The sequence below is a fragment of the Atta cephalotes genome (genome assembly GCF_000143395.1).
Source record: "Atta cephalotes unplaced genomic scaffold scaffold00002, whole genome shotgun sequence".
Classification (NCBI taxonomy): Eukaryota; Metazoa; Arthropoda; class Insecta; order Hymenoptera; family Formicidae; genus Atta; species Atta cephalotes.
The window spans coordinates 6,379,558-6,398,588 of NW_012130066.1; the positions used below are offsets into that span (position 1 = coordinate 6,379,558).

The window sequence follows — 19,031 nt, forward strand, 5'->3', positions numbered from 1 at the left end:
ATTAAATATCGCACATGAAACGAAATCTCGAAAATAATTTATTTCGATTATTATGAACTCAAAAAACTATTTAGATAAAAAATAAACTGTATGAATGCGAATCACTATAAGTAATCACCTTTCGCTATATCTGGTCGAGGTAGATCTGACGGTAGTGGGTCTGAAGGTCGCCGCCGTCGTGCTGACGGAATGAATAGATGATACCGGTGTTCTAGACGTACCAGTGGACACTATCAGATTTGGATCGAGGTTGGATTCGAGATGTTCTAACGTGGAAGATTGCGTGGTCGAGCTACCAAGCGAGCTGGGTGGTAGCTTCAGTTCACCCTTCTTGATTTTCTCGACGATGGATTCGACATCACCGCCGCTTTCCTTGTCATTAGCATTACCCTTGACACCTTGCACTTTGTAACTACCATCCGGCTGCTCCTCTAGCAAAACGAACGTGACCTTTTTCGCCGGTAGATTTTGGATGATCGGTGTTTTGCCGACCTCCTCGAGCTTGCCATCGCTTTTCTGTCGGATGACTTCAAAATCAGCGCCCGGTGGCAGCACGCCATCCTTCGTCAACTCTTCAAAGAGCGCTTTAGGTGGCTTGATAGTGGTCGTCGTCGACGGCACAGCCGATGTTAGAACGGTGGAACTTCCACTAGGTGAAATGGAAGACAAGCCATTTGGCGCGTGAATGACCTGAATTTTCTTGCCGTTCGGCAATATCAGATCCCTGGTAGTAACATTCCTAGCAACATCATCGTCATCGCCGGACTGGGCTAGAGCGAGTTTGAGTTGCTTTAACAACAATTCTCGCTCGGATAATTGGGAGCTCCTGCTTTTGCCGCCAGAATTCTGTCTCATCGTACTAGGTTTTTCGGTCTGATAGATTATCTTGATTTGCGGCTTTGATTTACCTTGTTGCAATAATTGACTTTCTTGTTCTTGGACCAGGCTGAGCAGGTTCTCCGGTATATCTGTCTCTCGATGAGTATTAGAAGTAATCAAACGTCTGACTGGCGGAGGTGGCTGTGTAGTAGTGGTGGTAGTAGCCGTTGCAGTTGTGCTTGCTGCTGTCGTTGTGTATTTCTTCTGATGGTTAGCAATTGCTTTAAGAAAAAGTTCCGCTTCCGACGGCGTGATACGTCGCGCCGTTGGCGAGGACAGCAACAAAGGCACAGAAGTGGTGCTGATGGTGATCGGGGTTGATGTCGTGGTCGGTGGAGATGGCGTAGTGGAGGTGAGCTTCTGAAGTTGCTGAAGCCGCAGCAATTCCTGCTGCCTACGCAGTTCCTGCTGCTCGTACAGCAGCTGTTGCCGCTGCTTCTGGAGCAATTCCAGCTCACGCTGCTTCTCAAGATACTCCTGCAACTGTATCGTCTGCTGATCGCTGAACAAAGGCTGCGACAAGTCTTGCTGAAGATTCTGGAAGCCGTTCTGATTGTACTGATTGTATCGTTGCTGTTGCAGATATTGTTGCCGTTGGAATTGCGGCGATTGTATACCGCCCTCACCACCGTTTACGAAATTCGAGGTACCAAGTTGTTGGGCGATCTTCTGTTGTTGTTGTTGTAGAAGCTGCTGCACTTGTTGTTGCTGCTGTTGCAACTGTTGCAACTGTTGCTTCGCTCGATCAACTTTGTATTTGGCCAGGGAGGAGAATGGCGTGCTGGATTGTGCTTGTTCGAATGTAGGAAAATTTACCCGCGGATTCTTGAAGTCCTGAGCGGGACGTTGCCGGTATCGTTGCTGATGTTGCTGCACATCACTCAGTATCTGGACTTGTTGAGAAGCCGAGAGACGAGGTCGCGGATCATTCACGATGCGGCCCTTGAAGCAGACATTTAACGAATATATCACCTATTTCTTTTCAGAAAGAAATAAAACATAAAAATTTTTTGAAGACGATCTTAAACGATCTATTTAAAGTTAATATAATTATCTCTATTTTATTCTTTTTCAGTTAGAATGATTGATTTTTGTAAAGATTTTTGAGGTGTTAAAATGTTGCGGTCATTGCTCTTTATTTCCTTTGCGCGATGGTGCAATATCTTATGCAATATATTTTTGCACACATTCTAAACATCATGAGCACGTTAATACAAGATTATATAATACTACCATTTCTCTCTCTAGTGACATTTATCATTAATTTCAAAAAGAATTAATGACAACACGTTCCTAAAGTTCAATTATCGACAGTCAATGTTTTCTTCTAATTTTTTAATGTTGTAGCAAGAAGTTTACACGAGATCAATAAGATATGATAAAAGGATCATCAACTTTATAAATAGTAATCTTTAATAAACTTAAAAATATATAGTATTATCACAGACATGGAAGTAAAAATTTGACAGTAAATGCAATAAATCTTTCGTATATTACAGAGAAAGTATAACTAATACGAAGGGTGATGAGAGTATGAAATCGTTAGTTTCGTTCGACAGTTTTCATAAATTATCCTAATTAATTACTTTGCGAATTACGTTTTGCATTTTCACTCTATTAAGATTCTCCGTTGGTTAACGTTCTGTATGACAGCAAGATAAAAGATGATAAAAGCGAAAGCAAATCGAATTCATGCAATTGACGGCAGTTTGGTGTATGTCACAAGATTTATAAATTATCATAAATTTATACTTCTACTTGGAAACTAAGTGGAAAATCGATGAGAAGATTTATTTTCGCTTATTTAGTAAAAGTTGCTGAACATGCCGTTTATTGAGTTTATTCACCTTCACGAACATTCAATTTAAATCAAATGTATCAATATGTATTTCATAATATACCTATAATATTTTATTATTTTTTAGATAAATAATTTAAATATAAAATATTTTAAATAGTATTCTTTTATAGTGTTCTTTTACAGTTTTTATTTCATTTTTTATGTTCAATATAGCAAAGAATGCATTAAAATATTATTTAAAAAATCTTTATAGAAAATAATTATATTTTGTAATTAATTATATTATAATTATATTATAATTATATGCATATAATTTATGAGAAACAATATATATAGGTTTAGTTTTAGGCCGATATATAGGTTTAGTTTTATTCCTTACGAAAAGAGCCTAGATCTTATTATACTTTTATTTATATAATTCCATTAATTATTTCACAAAATTGACAATATTAGTAAAGAATGTAATTAATTCCCAAATTTTAAATAACAATTAATTATTTGTAGAGAGAGAAAGAATTCGTAATTATGAAAAATGTTCGAATTAGCTAGCTTAACGTTTTAACATAATATATATATATATATTTTATTTTATATTATATAATATTAAAAAATATATGTCTAATATGCAAGAAGTTTCAAATTTACTTTAACAACAGTTAACACGTTTTCAAAGAGATTTGAATTAATAATTTTTTACAATTATAGCTTGTGCTGTAACAAACTAAAAACATTCAGATTTTACTTTTCTCCAATTATACTGCGTATCGTTAATTCCTGCTTATTGATTCCATTATCACCGCTTTTATTATTACGATATAATACTGCGTACGGCGCGCTCTCAAATTCATTGTTGCTTTTATTGTGCGCGCGAGAAAGATGTGAGAAAGACGAATAATTAACGTGGGCGTAATTAAGAGGGGCATTGTTCGATCTTCCTTTCTCCTGGGTGCCTTCTGCCATCGTCAGGCCCGCTGTGAGACAAGTCTTCTCGCGTCCTCCTGTAGAAAGTACGACCTACTGCAGTTTCCATTTCGCACACATAACGACTTACATATCATGTTCGAGTGGAGATCGACGTGTGTACTGGTTCTTTATATAACACAACCCTGCGGCTAATATCCGCGTTTTGCATGATTACGCGTCTTCTCGCATGCGGTTCACAGCTGTCGCATTTTTACGAGACGTTTCACAATATTATTCAATGGGGAAACTGTTAAAATTTTTTTTTTCTATAACTTTACGAGACAGTATTTGAATTATACTTCCTGCATTTTACGGTGAAACCGTCGCTCAATGTTTAAAACAGATTGTGCTCTTTCTTAGAAATTTTTATTATTACTTGTAGACAAGATTTAGAATAGACACTGACGATTAAAATAGCTATTTAAATAGTGAAAAGTGAGATGATGCAAACGACTCGTTCGTCGGGAATTTCAATGTATGTCAACAATGTTCCGCTTCGTGTTTCAAGTCAATTACATGTATTCGATTTCATTGACACTGACATTAAAGAATCTGTCTAATAATCGTCCCTTGCAATTACGTCATAATTCTTCACGTCAATATTAAATAACAAATTTGTGATTGTTTTTATTAAATAAATAATCTATCTAATTTCTATTAATTTAATCATTTCTTTTCAAAATTTTTTCTATTATCAGATAAGATAAGATGTTGAGCCAAGATTTGTATATGAAAGTTTAATGAATTTGCGAATGCATAATATTTTGACAAAAAATTAAAATCAGAATAATTATTTTATATAATAATGTGTACCAAAAATTTCTTATTGATATACTTTTTAATGAATCATGTAGTAAGTATGTACTAAATAGTTTTTGTTGGATTGACAAGTGCAAGGTGATTAATACTGGTTTGTCAATATCATAGTCATACTAGTTTACAATACGTCACGTAGCGTGACAAAATAATTTCACACGCAAGGAGCAGTCTCTAAAATTATTCGCAACTACATTTCATGAATTACATCTTTCTCACACACCTAGCTAATCTTCTAAATTTAGTCGATGGTCGCAAATTGATCGATTAAGAGCAATTAGGAATTGCACATTTCTTTCTCACAGCAGACTGTGACACTTTGTTAAGCTCTCACGAGCTGAGATGTAACGATAACGCATCTGTTTCAAACTTTCTACTTTAGCACGTGCGAATGAAAATAATAAATTCCATATGTTTTGTAAGCGGCTATACTTAAAAAGTAGCAACCTTCGAGTGCTGATCGTTCGTTCGCTAAGCGATCGAATTAAGTTGCGTGTCGATGAGTTACACAGATTCCTACGCATAATTACACTTTCTGCAACAACGTTGCAGGCAGCTTGAAATGCGGCAATATCCTGAAGCAAGAATTAATAAGATCAAACCGGATGTTTGAATGTCATAAGAGGTGCATAAAATGATAAAAATAATATTAAGATTGTGAAAATGTAACATAAAATGTCATAGACTTCTAAAAATGAGAAGTTATAGTTGCTAGGCAGCGATAAGTAGTAGCGTTAAGATTGATAAAGATTTATAAATATTATAGATTTATAATAAAATTCAATTTAAAAAAATTCTAATTAATTTAATGTAAAGTTATCTTGCTTTTTACTTTACGAATTTTCAATTTTATTTATAATTTTTAATCAAGTTCTAATGGGTCTTTATACTTAACGAACGAGAACGAGCAAATGTATTTCGCGGAAAACGCGCACATTCCAAATTGCGGTGCAAAGAACTTTTTAAAGCCTTTTCTGGAATTGGAGCTCCGTCATAGCCGCGAAAATGAGTTATCTGGCAATTTGCGCGATTGCCTCGAGAAATGGTCTGCTTCTGTCAGAGGATAATTGAGGCCTAGAAAGCGACGGAGTTCAGAGAAACTTTGGAGCACTGTAGCAGGTATGACGGGGCTGTCCTGTTCGACGATTCATCACGCGTATTCAGATTTTGTGGAAATTCGGCTCGGATCAAACTGGAAATTGTGTCAAGTTTGAAATTTGATGAGTAAATAAAATCTTGATATAAAAGAAAGGTGTAAATGCTAAATATAAAAAAATTTTAGGATATTCGTAAAAAAATTCTTTTGCAGAGACAAACTTGAGGATCAGAAATTAAATGTAAATAATATACATATAATATCTGTTACATATAAATAAAAATTTTAAGGATGATTTTTAAGGATAATAGGACATAATTTTTTTCTTTCATGTCTTCAATTAACGTTTCTTTAAACTCCTACATGCTAAACTCTTACATTTTAAAGATCTTCGAGCATCTCGAAAACAGGTCGTTGCTAAGAGTCTTTCACGAAGAGGACGAATGCAATCGCTGTAATGCCTCGCAGCTCATAGTTAATCACTCTCTGTTACACACACTGGCTCTTAGCAAATATATAAAAAATGTGAAGTGGAGCGAACAGTCAGGCGTGTGAATAAATACCTTTCAATATGCTCTACCTACGCGTGGATAAATAAATGTTAGAGAACCGCGAGAACGAGTTTTGATAGAAATAATTTTGATATGAAATAATCGTTATCACGTTTATCAAAAAATATTATCGCTGGAATTATAACAATTTCCGCGTCCGATTAGAGATAGAGCTCTGACCAGTGCGGTTCGTGAAAGACAATCCTCTCACTTTCATGCCGTAAGTTCGACCGCAATTCGTGACCGGTCACTACTATCCGACTCTCAAGAATCAGTAAACAAAAAGGATAATTAATAAATTTGTACCAATATAAATCATGGGATATAAATACAAAATTTAGCCGCTAAATTTTGCTGAAAGTTTAGCTTCTTAGTTTTCAATGTTTAATTAGATTACATCAAAGTGGTAATTACTCAATTAGATAAAAACGTTGCAGTTACTTAAATAAAAATTTGCTCTGCTCACTTGCAATTATTAAAATTTCTCTTTTGTTGCAATAAAACAAAAAGAAATTTTTAATATAAAGTATAAAATAATTCCTAGTCTTGCCATTAAACCTGTTCACTTTTCTATAATGTGTAATCCATTGCAAAGAAATTGACTACGGTGAGAACGGCGGAAGGAGGGGATTAAAATAAGTCATTACAAACATATAACGCCACAGAATCCTCTTACTTGCTATACTGAGGCGATTATCGTTTCTCCTAATAGTCCAAAGATCAAGGAATAGATCGAGGACGTTTATAATGCCCAGAAGGAGCTAAGAAACCGCACACTTCGGTTAAACATCGATCTCCCTTTTTTTTCTCTTCCGCTTGTGGGAAACTCGCGGCCACTGGACCGCGCATAGCTTTTACGACGATCGTGCGCCGCTTAATTACGCGAGTAGACATGAATTGTGTATAGCCAGACATGGCGTGAGATCATACATGAATTTCTAACTTATATACCATTTCTGACGTATCTCTAAATGCAAATTTATATTCTCACTCGTTAAAGTATACGAAGATCAATCAAAATCGTTTAAAAACTAAAAATTATAAATAAAATGGAAAATTTGGCAAAGAAAAAAAGATAAATCTAACTGAACTAATTCAAATTTGCTTTTGAAATTAAATTTTATTCAAATCTTCAAATATTTATAACCTTTCCTGCTATGACAGATTATACTTTACTTTTTTACGAATTTTATAACTATTCTTATGTTTCTAAAATTTTCAATCTTGATTTCATTTTTAATAATACATGGGAAAAATATCTAAAAATTTAGTTATAGATACAAATCTGAAAATAATTTTGTTGAACTATCAAAATAAAATAAAATAATTATCAAAATAAAATAATTATATAAGGCTGTAAGCTGATTGAAGCTAAAACATAAAATTGTTTGCAACATTATTCATTACGCTTGAATTTCCATAATTATTTTTGATTCAACATAAAATTGATAAAAAATATTCCTACAAAAAACAAGATATAAGTTTCACACAAATATTATCTCATCGTGTTCTATAAAGTTGTTCAAGCGCGCGCGTGCACAAATTTAGCGAAAATCAGGACATTATAAGTAGATAATATTAGATCTTATTACACTACTCTTATTTTATACTCATGATTGCATAATTTGTTGGCATGCACGATCAAACGTGTGCATTCACTGACACGCAGTACCGCATACTTAGCTTGTGCAACAAGTGTTCCTTCACTTTTTGAGCCGAAAGAAAATGTTTCCTCATAAGAGGATTCTTTCGGCGATTACGTTAATAGCAGACTAGTTTTCGTAATATCTTCGATTAATAAAAATATCACACATTATATAACTGAAATTATATTTAGCATTTACGGGACTAATTATAATTAATATACATTATCGACAAGTTTTCTCTCATATCACTGACTTACATTAATTGAGTGAAAATGGTTGCCGGAAACTAATGTACTTCTGACAAAATAATGCAATGTTACGCGCCAATAGAACCGTATTTATTTTATAATACCCCAAGATAAACTTCCAGAATAACTTTTAGCCAATAAACTGCATCACTTTATCCAGTTAAGAATCAATGGTATCTACTTTCATATCCTGCTTTGGAAGGCGCTGCCTTTGAGCTAAGTATTAACTTTCCGCATGAAGCAAAGCCAATTCCGCAGTAACATTCCTACTTTCATTTAAAATGTGTTTCACACGTCCTTTGTGAATACCCACGAGCAATGGTGTATTGAATTGTACTGTCAGACTGTGTTTGAAGAACTAACAATCAAGATGTGGCAACAATAAAGATAGAATTAGGTTTAATCAGATATATTTAAAAAATACTTGAAATCTTTGTTCATGTTTTTTCTCAAAATTTTGAAATATTTTCACAGCGTGACATTCAATGCGACTCAATTCACGTTCACAATGCTCGGGCATTATTTTTTCTTGTTTATAACATTTAATCAACTACTATAATAATGAACTATATAAGATGAAATAATTTTTAAACGTGAATTAGATGCCAATATTCTTGCGTAATTTTAATGGTATTCAAAATGTTTTTCTTACAGCTTACTTTGTTAAGAAAACAATAACAACTCATTTTTATTTGGCGTACATAATGAAAAAATACTTTGTATTTGTGTTAAAATACCAAGTGTTAATTTAACACTACATATTAATTTTTATTTGAATATCTTGTGTTAAATAGATATTCAACGTTTTTGTGTTTTAAAAAACACAATTTATAAATAAGTTAACAAATAACATAAAATTTATATATTTAAAATGTAAATTCTAATAATAAAATATAAATGAATAAAATGTATTAACTTAACATATTATAAATATTAATTTTACTAAAAAAACATTTTTGTAATAATTCATTACGTAATACATACTTGTATTACTATCTAATATCTTATATTAAATTAACACAAAAATTTAGGTGAACCATTTAGGACACATGAAATGTATTAAATTTAACACAATTTTCTGTAAACATTCCAAGAAGATGATAGGTTCTCTCGTCAAGGATTCAACTTATTTCTATTGTGTGATTATTGCTGAAGATGACTCGAATGTGAGTTGAAATATCCAAATTAAATAAATTACAGATTTACAAATACAAATTTGCGTAATGTTTACAGCGCTTCACTCTCATTACTTTTAATTTTTTGACATTTTCGAGAATGCGTACAATTTTAAATTACTATTTAAGATTGTCTTATTTTTTTAACTCAAAGAAGACTTCTTACATTAGACAAGCGCAACGATATTCCGATTATTTTATAGCATAACGTTAAGAAGTTTCTTCGCTATCCTACTCAGCTTTTAATAGGCAGATGAAAATTTCTCTCGTAACAACAAGCGGCGTGTCCTCTTACCAAGGAGGATCGACAAGAGAAATTTCACCCCGGGGTCATTCGGAATTCACACTTTCCGTTTCACCGTTATTACCAGATGCCGACACGGTGCAACTTTTTATGCGGGGGAGAATGAATCAGAAGCGGTTCCCAAGGTGGTATCGCGCACGAACGAGAAGAAAAGAAGAATCGCACGGGGAAAATTGTCCGATTGAAACCAGAAATGTTTCATCTGGAAAATTTTGCACGCGAGGAGCCACGCTTTCGAAACTTGTAGCCGACTTCCTGCGACTCTTTTATTACAGCTGGATCATTAAGTATGATTGAATGCACCTGCGATACATTTCCTATGTAATTAATAAGTTCTGTACGGTTAGCTTACTGAAGTAACGCTGAAGTTACATTGTGAGTTATGTCATTAAAAGTACGTTATTTTAATAATTTTATGGATTAAAAAAATCTTTAATTCAATTAAATATCTAGTTTTGTTCTTAACTAAATTATCTTAATTAAATTAATTAATTTTTTTGGACATAGATTAGTTTCCTACTCTTTTCTGTATAAAAAATATTTTGCGAGATAAAAATAAGTCATAGAATTTCACTTTTTAAGTAAAAAGATATTGCAAAAATAGCACAAAATTGGAATTCGAGATAAATATGTGTATAATAAATATGTGTATAATATGTGTATAATAAATAGATTCTGTCACGCTATTAAATATATATATATATCAACACTATAATTGTCGTCGGAACTGGTTTTTTCCTTTGCGGAAGTTGTTTACCAGTAGCGATATACGGATTGTGCAGTAAAAGTGGGTAAGGAGAGAAAAAGACGAAACAAAAAAAAATTTAATCTTCGTTTCGTGTCCACCGAAGAGAAATTGATTAATGGGATAATCGAGACGACGTATCGCCTTGTGTCTCCATTTACAGGAAGTCCGAAACATTCCAATTCCGCCTCTTATTCAAATTTCGAGAAAGCTCATCGATGGATGAAGGATCACAGTTATTTGGAACCAAAACCGTAACTTCATCAAACAGACAAAACTTCCGATTGAATATTCTCGTCAATTTTCTTATCATCTTCGTCAATTTTCAACTTGGGTAAGAAGACAAGAGAAAGTACGATTAAGAACATAATAAAAAAGGTCACGTATTATTTCAAGACTGCTGCAAGAAACGTCGAGGAAAAAGATGCAATATTATAACTGAAACTCTTTTACATAAAAGAAAATGGTGTTGTATTAACAATATTAGCTAATAGTAGTTTAATTGAAAATAATGTTATGATTCAATGACAAAATAATAATGTTATGATTTAATGAAATATTATAATAAATAACATTTTATTAAAACAAGAGCATAGAATATTTCTTTCATCAATGTTATTGATTACGTTCAGCAGAAAAAGTACTTTACAACTATTGCAAGGTTCTTTAATATGCATTTGGTAAAACATTTAAATCCAATAAGCGACTAAAAGCAAGAACCACACGAAAGAACAATTTTATTAAAATATTTAAAATTTAGATGCAAATTTAAAAATAATTTTGTTGGATTATTAAAATAATTATGTGTGAAACTCAAGCATAATGAGAAATGCTGCAATTGATATTCTAGTAATTAGCTTAAGTCTTATATACATAATTATTTTGATAGTTTAATAAAATTATTTTCAGATCTAAATTTTTAGATACTTCAGTAAAACCATTTTTTTCATGCAATCATATAAATAATTTCGCAGTTATAAAGGTACTTTTTTTTGTTAAATACAGCCAATAAATAAACAAGATTATTTTCAATTAAATTGCTATTGATTATGCTGTTAATTGAACAACCATTTATCGCGTCTTATTGCAAAATTGATCGATGAACATTTTCCGATACAGATATCGTGTTCTGTTACGCGGCGTGTTACTCGTCACGCTCTCTTCGATCGCTCATAATTTGTCTTAAGCAGTATTTGATCTATTCCTGTTATTAATGTTTGATCAATTATTAACGATCGAGCGACTTCATGTTGCTGGAGTTCGGAAAGTGAAACGATGCGGTAACAATCTCTGATAGTTCTCCCTCGCGATATCGAAACGAGCGAAATTCCTCGAGGCTCACTGGAGAAAAGGCAAGAAATTAATTGCGCCAAAATGATGGTCTACGATAGGAGAATATTCTTTGCAGCCGCGTCTTTCTCGTAAACTCCGTGATAAACTGTTGTGATAAAATTAATTACAACCGCGAGCCGGATTTTTCATAGGCGAGCGTTTTACAGGCTGGTTTTACAAAGGAAACGCTCGATAATTCCGATTGTAAAATATAATAAATATTTCCGAAAGCGTATACCGTCCACACATTACCGTAAATGATTATTTTTTTGCAGCAATTTAGTTCTGAAGAAGTAACCGAGTGTGGACGTTTGCATAAGATCGTGGAGATGATGAACTCGCGTGTAAGATTTGTCCGGTGCGACGTGTCGAAATCATAGTGGACTGTTCTCGCGGCGGGATATTTCGTTAAATAGCGTTTGCGCAAAATAAAATGGATCGTTCGTTGGCCAATTGACTTCGGATAATTTGTCCATATCGTTACTTCGAGATTATATTGCGCGAAAATTGATCTTAGTGAGATGAGTGATTCGTAGAAATTAGAGACACATCTATGTGTTCGCAGTTAATTTTCTGCAATTATAGACCCGATTACTCGATTGCACCACTTAATCGAGTTGAGAATAATACAGCTGTACGTTTACATCAATTACGAGATACACCGAAGGCTTGTTTCATTATAACCAGTTAATGTTTTCAAAATTTGTGGAATTATCGCGTATGTTTTATCAATGAAAAGAATCGCTTGATATAAAACGTAAATGTTTTCAACTTGAAAACTTTCTTCTCGGAACAATCTGAAATCTTATTTAATTAGACTTCTTTCTTACTTTAGATGTTGTATTATAGCTTCACTTTTACCGAGATAACATTAAACAATGTAGACAAACAAGAACTATACGAAAAAAACAGTTTTTTTAGAAATCTATTGATGAACTAATTGATTAAAAGAGAGTCTTTCGTTATCGTCTGGCTGTGTTATAAAACTGGACTATATAAGCAAATATTCATCTTAATGAATATTTTATTGCCAATAATGCAAACTAGTAGAATTTCTTTTAATTCTTAATTTTTTTTAATCTTTTCGAAACAAAACTTTTTTATGAATACAGAATTTTATCTATAACACATATTAGTGAAAGAATTTTATTCCAAAAATCTTCCATTTGTTTAACATAATAAATATTATAAGATTTTTTTTAATATTAGAGAGATCCAAATTTATTTTTTTAAAATGAAATTTATCATATTAAATATTTTATTATAATTTTTAGTTTTCTCAAATTTTATAAAGGCTCAATTTAAAATCGGCATTCAGAAGAAATCGCGAGATTTCAAGTCTCGACAATAATTAAATAAATTAAATTATTAAATAAGAAAATATCTGTAATATTCGATTCAAATTCCTAATATGTTACATAATATTTATTTTATTAATATTCCAATTAAATTTTTCTTTATTGTCACTTCATGTCTCGCACGATTTCTTCTGAATGAAGGTTTTAAATTAATAAAGCTTTGTAAAATTCAAGAACTTAAAATTTAATAAAATATGATAAATTCTACATTAAAAAAAAGATTAAGATTAGATTTCTGTAATATTTGTAAAACTTAATATTACGTTAAACAGATGCAAGAGTTCTTATAGAAATCGATTCTCTACGTTCATAAAAGAGTTTCATTAATATTTTTATAATATCTTTGCAATCTGATTTAATTAAATTTTTTTACATGCAATTTCGTTTATCATCTATAAACACAGCCTTTTATACTTTACGATCTCGTTATTGTTTCATCATTATATCAATTTAATCATATCATTAATTGCTTTCATAATATTCGATGCTTAGATATTTCTTACACATATACATCTACATCGGATTACACATATATATCGGAAAATTAAAGGCCAACCTTTCTTCCGCATTTACGTTATCGAGATCTCATCATGCGATTTGGACAAAATCTAATTGGACAACAATAGCGCACTGCGATTTAGTTGATATAATCGATGATTATTCCACGATGCGCGCGTTCATGTGTCATGTAATTAATTTCATTAGAATGAATACGCTTTCACAACGAGATAGTTGCTGTTACCAATTTCCTTCCGATGTACGCTTCACAATTCGTTCCACTCTGCGCAGAACATTCACGAGATTCCCGATTAATCTTGGATTGCGTAATTTCCTCGCCCGAGAAATTAATTATACCTGTCCTATTAGCCTTCCTACAAAATAATGAAATTGTTGTCATACGTATCCGCTCCCGCTATTTGCAGAGGTTGATTTCTGGAGAAAGTAAGAGAGCACGTAGCATCCTTCACCTTCACCCATTGTCCTGTATATTTACCTCGATCTCACCTCGTATCGCTTGGTAAGATTCATAGCGCGAAGATCCGATATTTCCCCATCGTATCAATCTATCTGCAAACGAATTACTGTTCCGCGACACGAAAATGAATTATTATTATAATTAAATATTGAAGACAGAGAAATGAAGAATATTTATTATGAGAATTATCCAGAAAGTAAGTTCCGATGGCCTATTAAAAAAAAACAAGTATACTTATAGAAAATTTTTATTGCTTTTTAAAGCATACACCTTACATTATTTTTTAATTCCTACCGTTATTAATGCATTTATTATAGCGGGATACCAAACATATCCCTTCGTCATAGAAAATTGCTGTCTGTGAGACGAATCACGTGGTAACAGCTTCTTTGACCTCGTCATCGTGGAATCGCCAGCAAGAGAGAATTTCAAACGGTGGAACAGATGATAATTACTATATGTGGAAGATACGGATTGTAAGAAGAATGATCGAATTGTTCCCATTTGAAAGTCGTGAAGAAATGTTGCGGCAGCAGAGTGTGAGCGGACATTGTTATGAATCAACACAAGAGGGAAAACATACTACGTCGCTTATTCTGGATCGCACGACGCAATTTCTTAAGCGTTTCGCAATAATAGACACCTGCGTTAATTGTCGAGCCTCGAGGTCCACAATTAAGGCAAGAAGTTTACAAGTAAAACAAAATCCTTTTTCTGTCCCAAAACACTATGCATATGATATTTTTCGAGGGAAAAATGTCTGCTTGAATTTTTTTTTACTGCCTCCTCTCCATGGACTGTTTCGATTCAAGGATTGTATGCGACATTCATATGAAACATTCCCAGTGATAATACGACTCAAGAAGTCGTCGCTTTGTTCTTCGTATCGCGACAAAAAGGTCAACGCACTGTTTTGCTGTTTCATTTTATATTCTGCCGTAAGCATCTTTGGCATCCAGCATGCACACAATATACATATATTTCCGATAATTTCGTGAAGAAGTGAAATGTCTGGAAAATGCAGAGAAAGAGACGTAATGATGAATCGTCTATTCTCTCTAATTTTCTCTTTAACTGCATGCATCAAATCGTTAACCGGAGATAGTCGTCCGCTCCGTTCATCGTAGTGCACATTTTCGCGTCCTTCATTGAAAAGTCGTATTCATCTCCATTAAATTATTTATTACATGTTCTCTATATATTTCAAAAATTTGACGGTGAATTTCAACAGCATTAATGTGTTCCTTGCATTTAAGAAACGGACCATATTTCACAAGCGGCGGTCGTCGCAATTTGTTTAAATATTTGTTTAAATATTATAAACACGTACTAATGCTTATGCACTGAACAGATAATTGAAATTCGCGATTCTTTGAACCAATAAACTCGACATGTATGCGCATTCCTGATCGTGATAACTGCAGCGGTAAAATTAAAAAACGCAATTTACTTTCTGAATAGCCCCTCGTATTGCACATTAATTGATATGCAATAATTCTGAGGATAGCAAAAATTAATAGCGAATTAATATACAGCGAATGCAAAAAATATTCGTACAGAAGAAATTTTTATTAAAAAAACTTTATTTGTAAAAAATAAACATTAATTAGTAATTTATTAACAATGAATACATTCTAATTTAACATAAACAAAAGAGTTTCGTGAAAATAATCTTATTCATGATCTTAGAAGCTGAATTTTTTAACTATAATACCTTTCGTGCATCCATAATATACACAGAAAAAACGATTTTGCTGAAGTATCTAAAAATTTAACTCGATACAGTAAAAATTTCGAGCATGGGCAAGATTATAAGAAGTTTTGACATTATAGCATTCTAGTTTGAACGTTCTATATAATTATTTTGATGATTCAACAAAATTATTTTCTTGAATGATGTACGTTGAGTACAATGCGTAAACACGTCTCGTAAAGATAGGAACTTTCTAGTATGTGAACAACAAGGAAATGTTCATTTTTAACAAAGAAGATACATCCTTAACTGACTATAGATTTGATATTTAAAACAGCGCAACGCATTCAACAAAATTATTTTCATATCTATCTAAATTTTTAGATGCTTAACAAAATCATTCTTTCTGTGCAATTTTTCGCTTATTATTAAAATAATATATTTCAAAATTATTTTTTTCGATAACACAATTTTTAGAAATATATAATCTGTTTCATTCTTTGTTAAATTACTAATTAACTTCTAAAAGTTCACTTTCTAAAAATAAGATTTTTTAAAAGATATCTCCCCCCGTATGAATTTTTTCATTGTACACAATTTCCCAGAGTTGTAATGTTTTAAAATAATACTTAAGTAGATACGTACTTTTCGCTTATACGGTATCTCAGAAATATTTTAAGAAAAGCGCGTCTTTTTCACAATATGTATTGTATAAATAAAAAAAATCCTTTATTCTCTGAATTTAATCTAGATACGCTCTAAATAAATTATTTCTTATCAAGAGAAAGAAATATAAGAAGAACATTGTGCAGCAGCCAGCACAGTTTCAACGACAAAGGAAAATCGTTTTAGCAAGCGTACCAGGTCACACGTCTGCAATTTAAAGACGATTTCTAACGCGTGCCAGAAAATCATTATGACACGACGATACGTATGTCCGCATTTGTGTCTATAATTACACGCGCGTAAAATTGTGCTTCTTAATTTTGCGCAATATTTATCTCGTGGAATGGCCGGTGTGATATTGCTTTACGTTCATGCGAAGGATTATGAGTAAATCGAAGTGGAACGGTGAAAACCGTATGCCTCTTATATAAATTGCGGAAAAGTCACGTAGAAACGTTAACGCTCTTTACTGATTACCGTTAACTGGTTACACGAAATATATTTAATGAGCGATACATTTTATTGATTGCATAAAAAAAATTAGTACTTTCTAGGCATCACTTTACAATATATCTGCAAATAATTATTAATTTTGGAACTATGTTTAGAGCTAGCTATGTCCTTTTCTTTAATTATAAGATGTCTGAATTCACAAAAGAAAGCTCACAAAATTTATATCATTTAAAAAAAATTTCTATTTAGAAATATTAAAATTTATTGAAAATAAAATCTTTACTTCACTGACTCACAAAAACATATTTTCTACATAAAGAATATTTGTAAATAAACGAAAAAAGTTTGTTTAAACTCCAAATATGTTTTAAACATAGAGTCTTATTACATGCATATGAATATAATAAGAAACATATAAAAAATTAATTAAATAATAACAAAGAAAACAAACATTATCTTTCTAGATTAATTTTAAAACGATTATTAATAAAAAAAATCTCTTAGGACTTATTCTACTCTTAAACATTACAACTATTTTTAATTAGGTCTATAATTAATCTTTTAATTATTGGAAATTTCTAGCAATTTGAATGTAATTTTAGTTTCCTAAAAATTAATAGCATTGAAAATTGTCCTCTGACGTAAGTCTGACATATAACAAAAAAAACCAATTATCATAATAATCATATAAATAATTCTTATTCAATAGGAGTTTATAGTTTTTAAAAAAATGTACTTATTTAAAAAAATCGATTCATTTGTTATTTTTTCATAGCTAGGAAGTTGAATATTACAATATATTATAAAATAATATGTACTTAGTATAAACATTGCAGCAAATTGTTATAAAAATGACTCATACACATTTTGTCACAAATTTCGTTGAATTAAACAAACATGTTACTGATTCTAATTCCCTTTTAATCTCTCTCTAGTTCCTATGATATATCTTTTAAAACTGTACTTTAAAGAATTAAAGCATGTTTTTAAGTAATAAATTTAAAAGTGATCCTTATTTAATGCTGGGCTTTAAACGAGACTTAAAACTCTTTCTATTTTCTTTCTTTGAAAGAAATCAAAAGAGGGAGAGATAGAGAGAGTTTTAAACCTCGCAAATCGAAGTAACATTGGTGCAATCGAGTTTTAGATACTTTATCTTTTTATAGAAAGATATATAAGATTATTTTATATATGAGTAATATATAATAAAATAAATTTATATTTTATCATCTGTTATTTACATAATAATAGATTATTTTATATTATTATATTTTTATTATTTTATATTATTTACATAATAATAGGTTATTTTAATATTTAAACTTCAACAATGATAGTGAAAACGAGTATAAACGTGTTGCAAAATATTACGCGAGAATAATCATTATGCTACTGATAAAATCCACCACATTGTTCTGAATATCAAATGTAAATATCTAATTAGTTATATCTTCTCTGATAAAGATGAATATTTTCTCATTATTCGCATATTAGAAAGTTCCTGCCTATACACAACATGTATTTATGCATTGTACCCAGCATACATCGTTCAAGAAGCTTCCGGAAGAAGAGACGCTTGAACCGGAAGCCACTTCAATGGATGTCCCTCGTATTTCCTTTTACATGCGCACGAGATACTTTTCATACTGTGCATGGAAACTTGAATGTTTTCTCAGTGGCCTGAGTGAAAGGCCCGCAATCGAATACGTTCCACATCGTTTGAATCCATACGTATCTACTCCTGATGTATCCTCAATTAACAACAATTACTTTTCAAGAGTATGCTTTTCTCCATTTAGATTACATTATATAATATGAAGAGAGATTATTCACAAAACATTATTTATTTTTTATTAATATATAAAGCTATCGAATAATTACTCATATAAAAAAATTGTTTATTCTTTTTCAAAGAAAATAAATAACCTTTTTTATTTATAGAGAAAATAATTAAATTTTAAGATTAATCTAAGATCTTTCTTTCAAGAAAGATAACAAATTTATTTATAAATTTGATAGGTGACAATATTATTGTTTATAAGAATTGGCACTTCTTCAATATTACAGTGTTCGTTTTTAAGTTATGAATTTTTCATTAGCATAAGACTTCATAAATTTTGACTTATAAATTCTCAATTCATACGGGGAATCGATTCCAGAGAGAAACTTAGCAATTAGAATATGTTGAGGATACGCGGAATGGATAACATGGTCCAGATATAAAACACGTAAAGCGAAAGAAGATATGAAAAAGAGAAAGAAGGTAGAGAGAGAGAGAGAGAGAGAGAAAGAGAGAGAGAGAGAGAGAGAGAGAGAAGGAGGGAGAGAG

The 19,031-nt window shown here is 31.8% G+C and overlaps 1 protein-coding gene across 1 annotated transcript in view; it reads right to left on the bottom strand.

The window, feature by feature from the left end:
* Window positions 1–19,031, bottom strand: part of LOC105621090 — a 32,205-nt gene that overhangs the window by 6,709 nt on the left and 6,465 nt on the right. Inside the window, exon 2 of the mRNA XM_012202564.1 lies at window positions 119–1,821. Coding sequence (XP_012057954.1) covers window positions 119–1,821 — 1,703 coding nt within the window. The remainder of the gene's footprint in view (window positions 1–118; window positions 1,822–19,031) is intronic.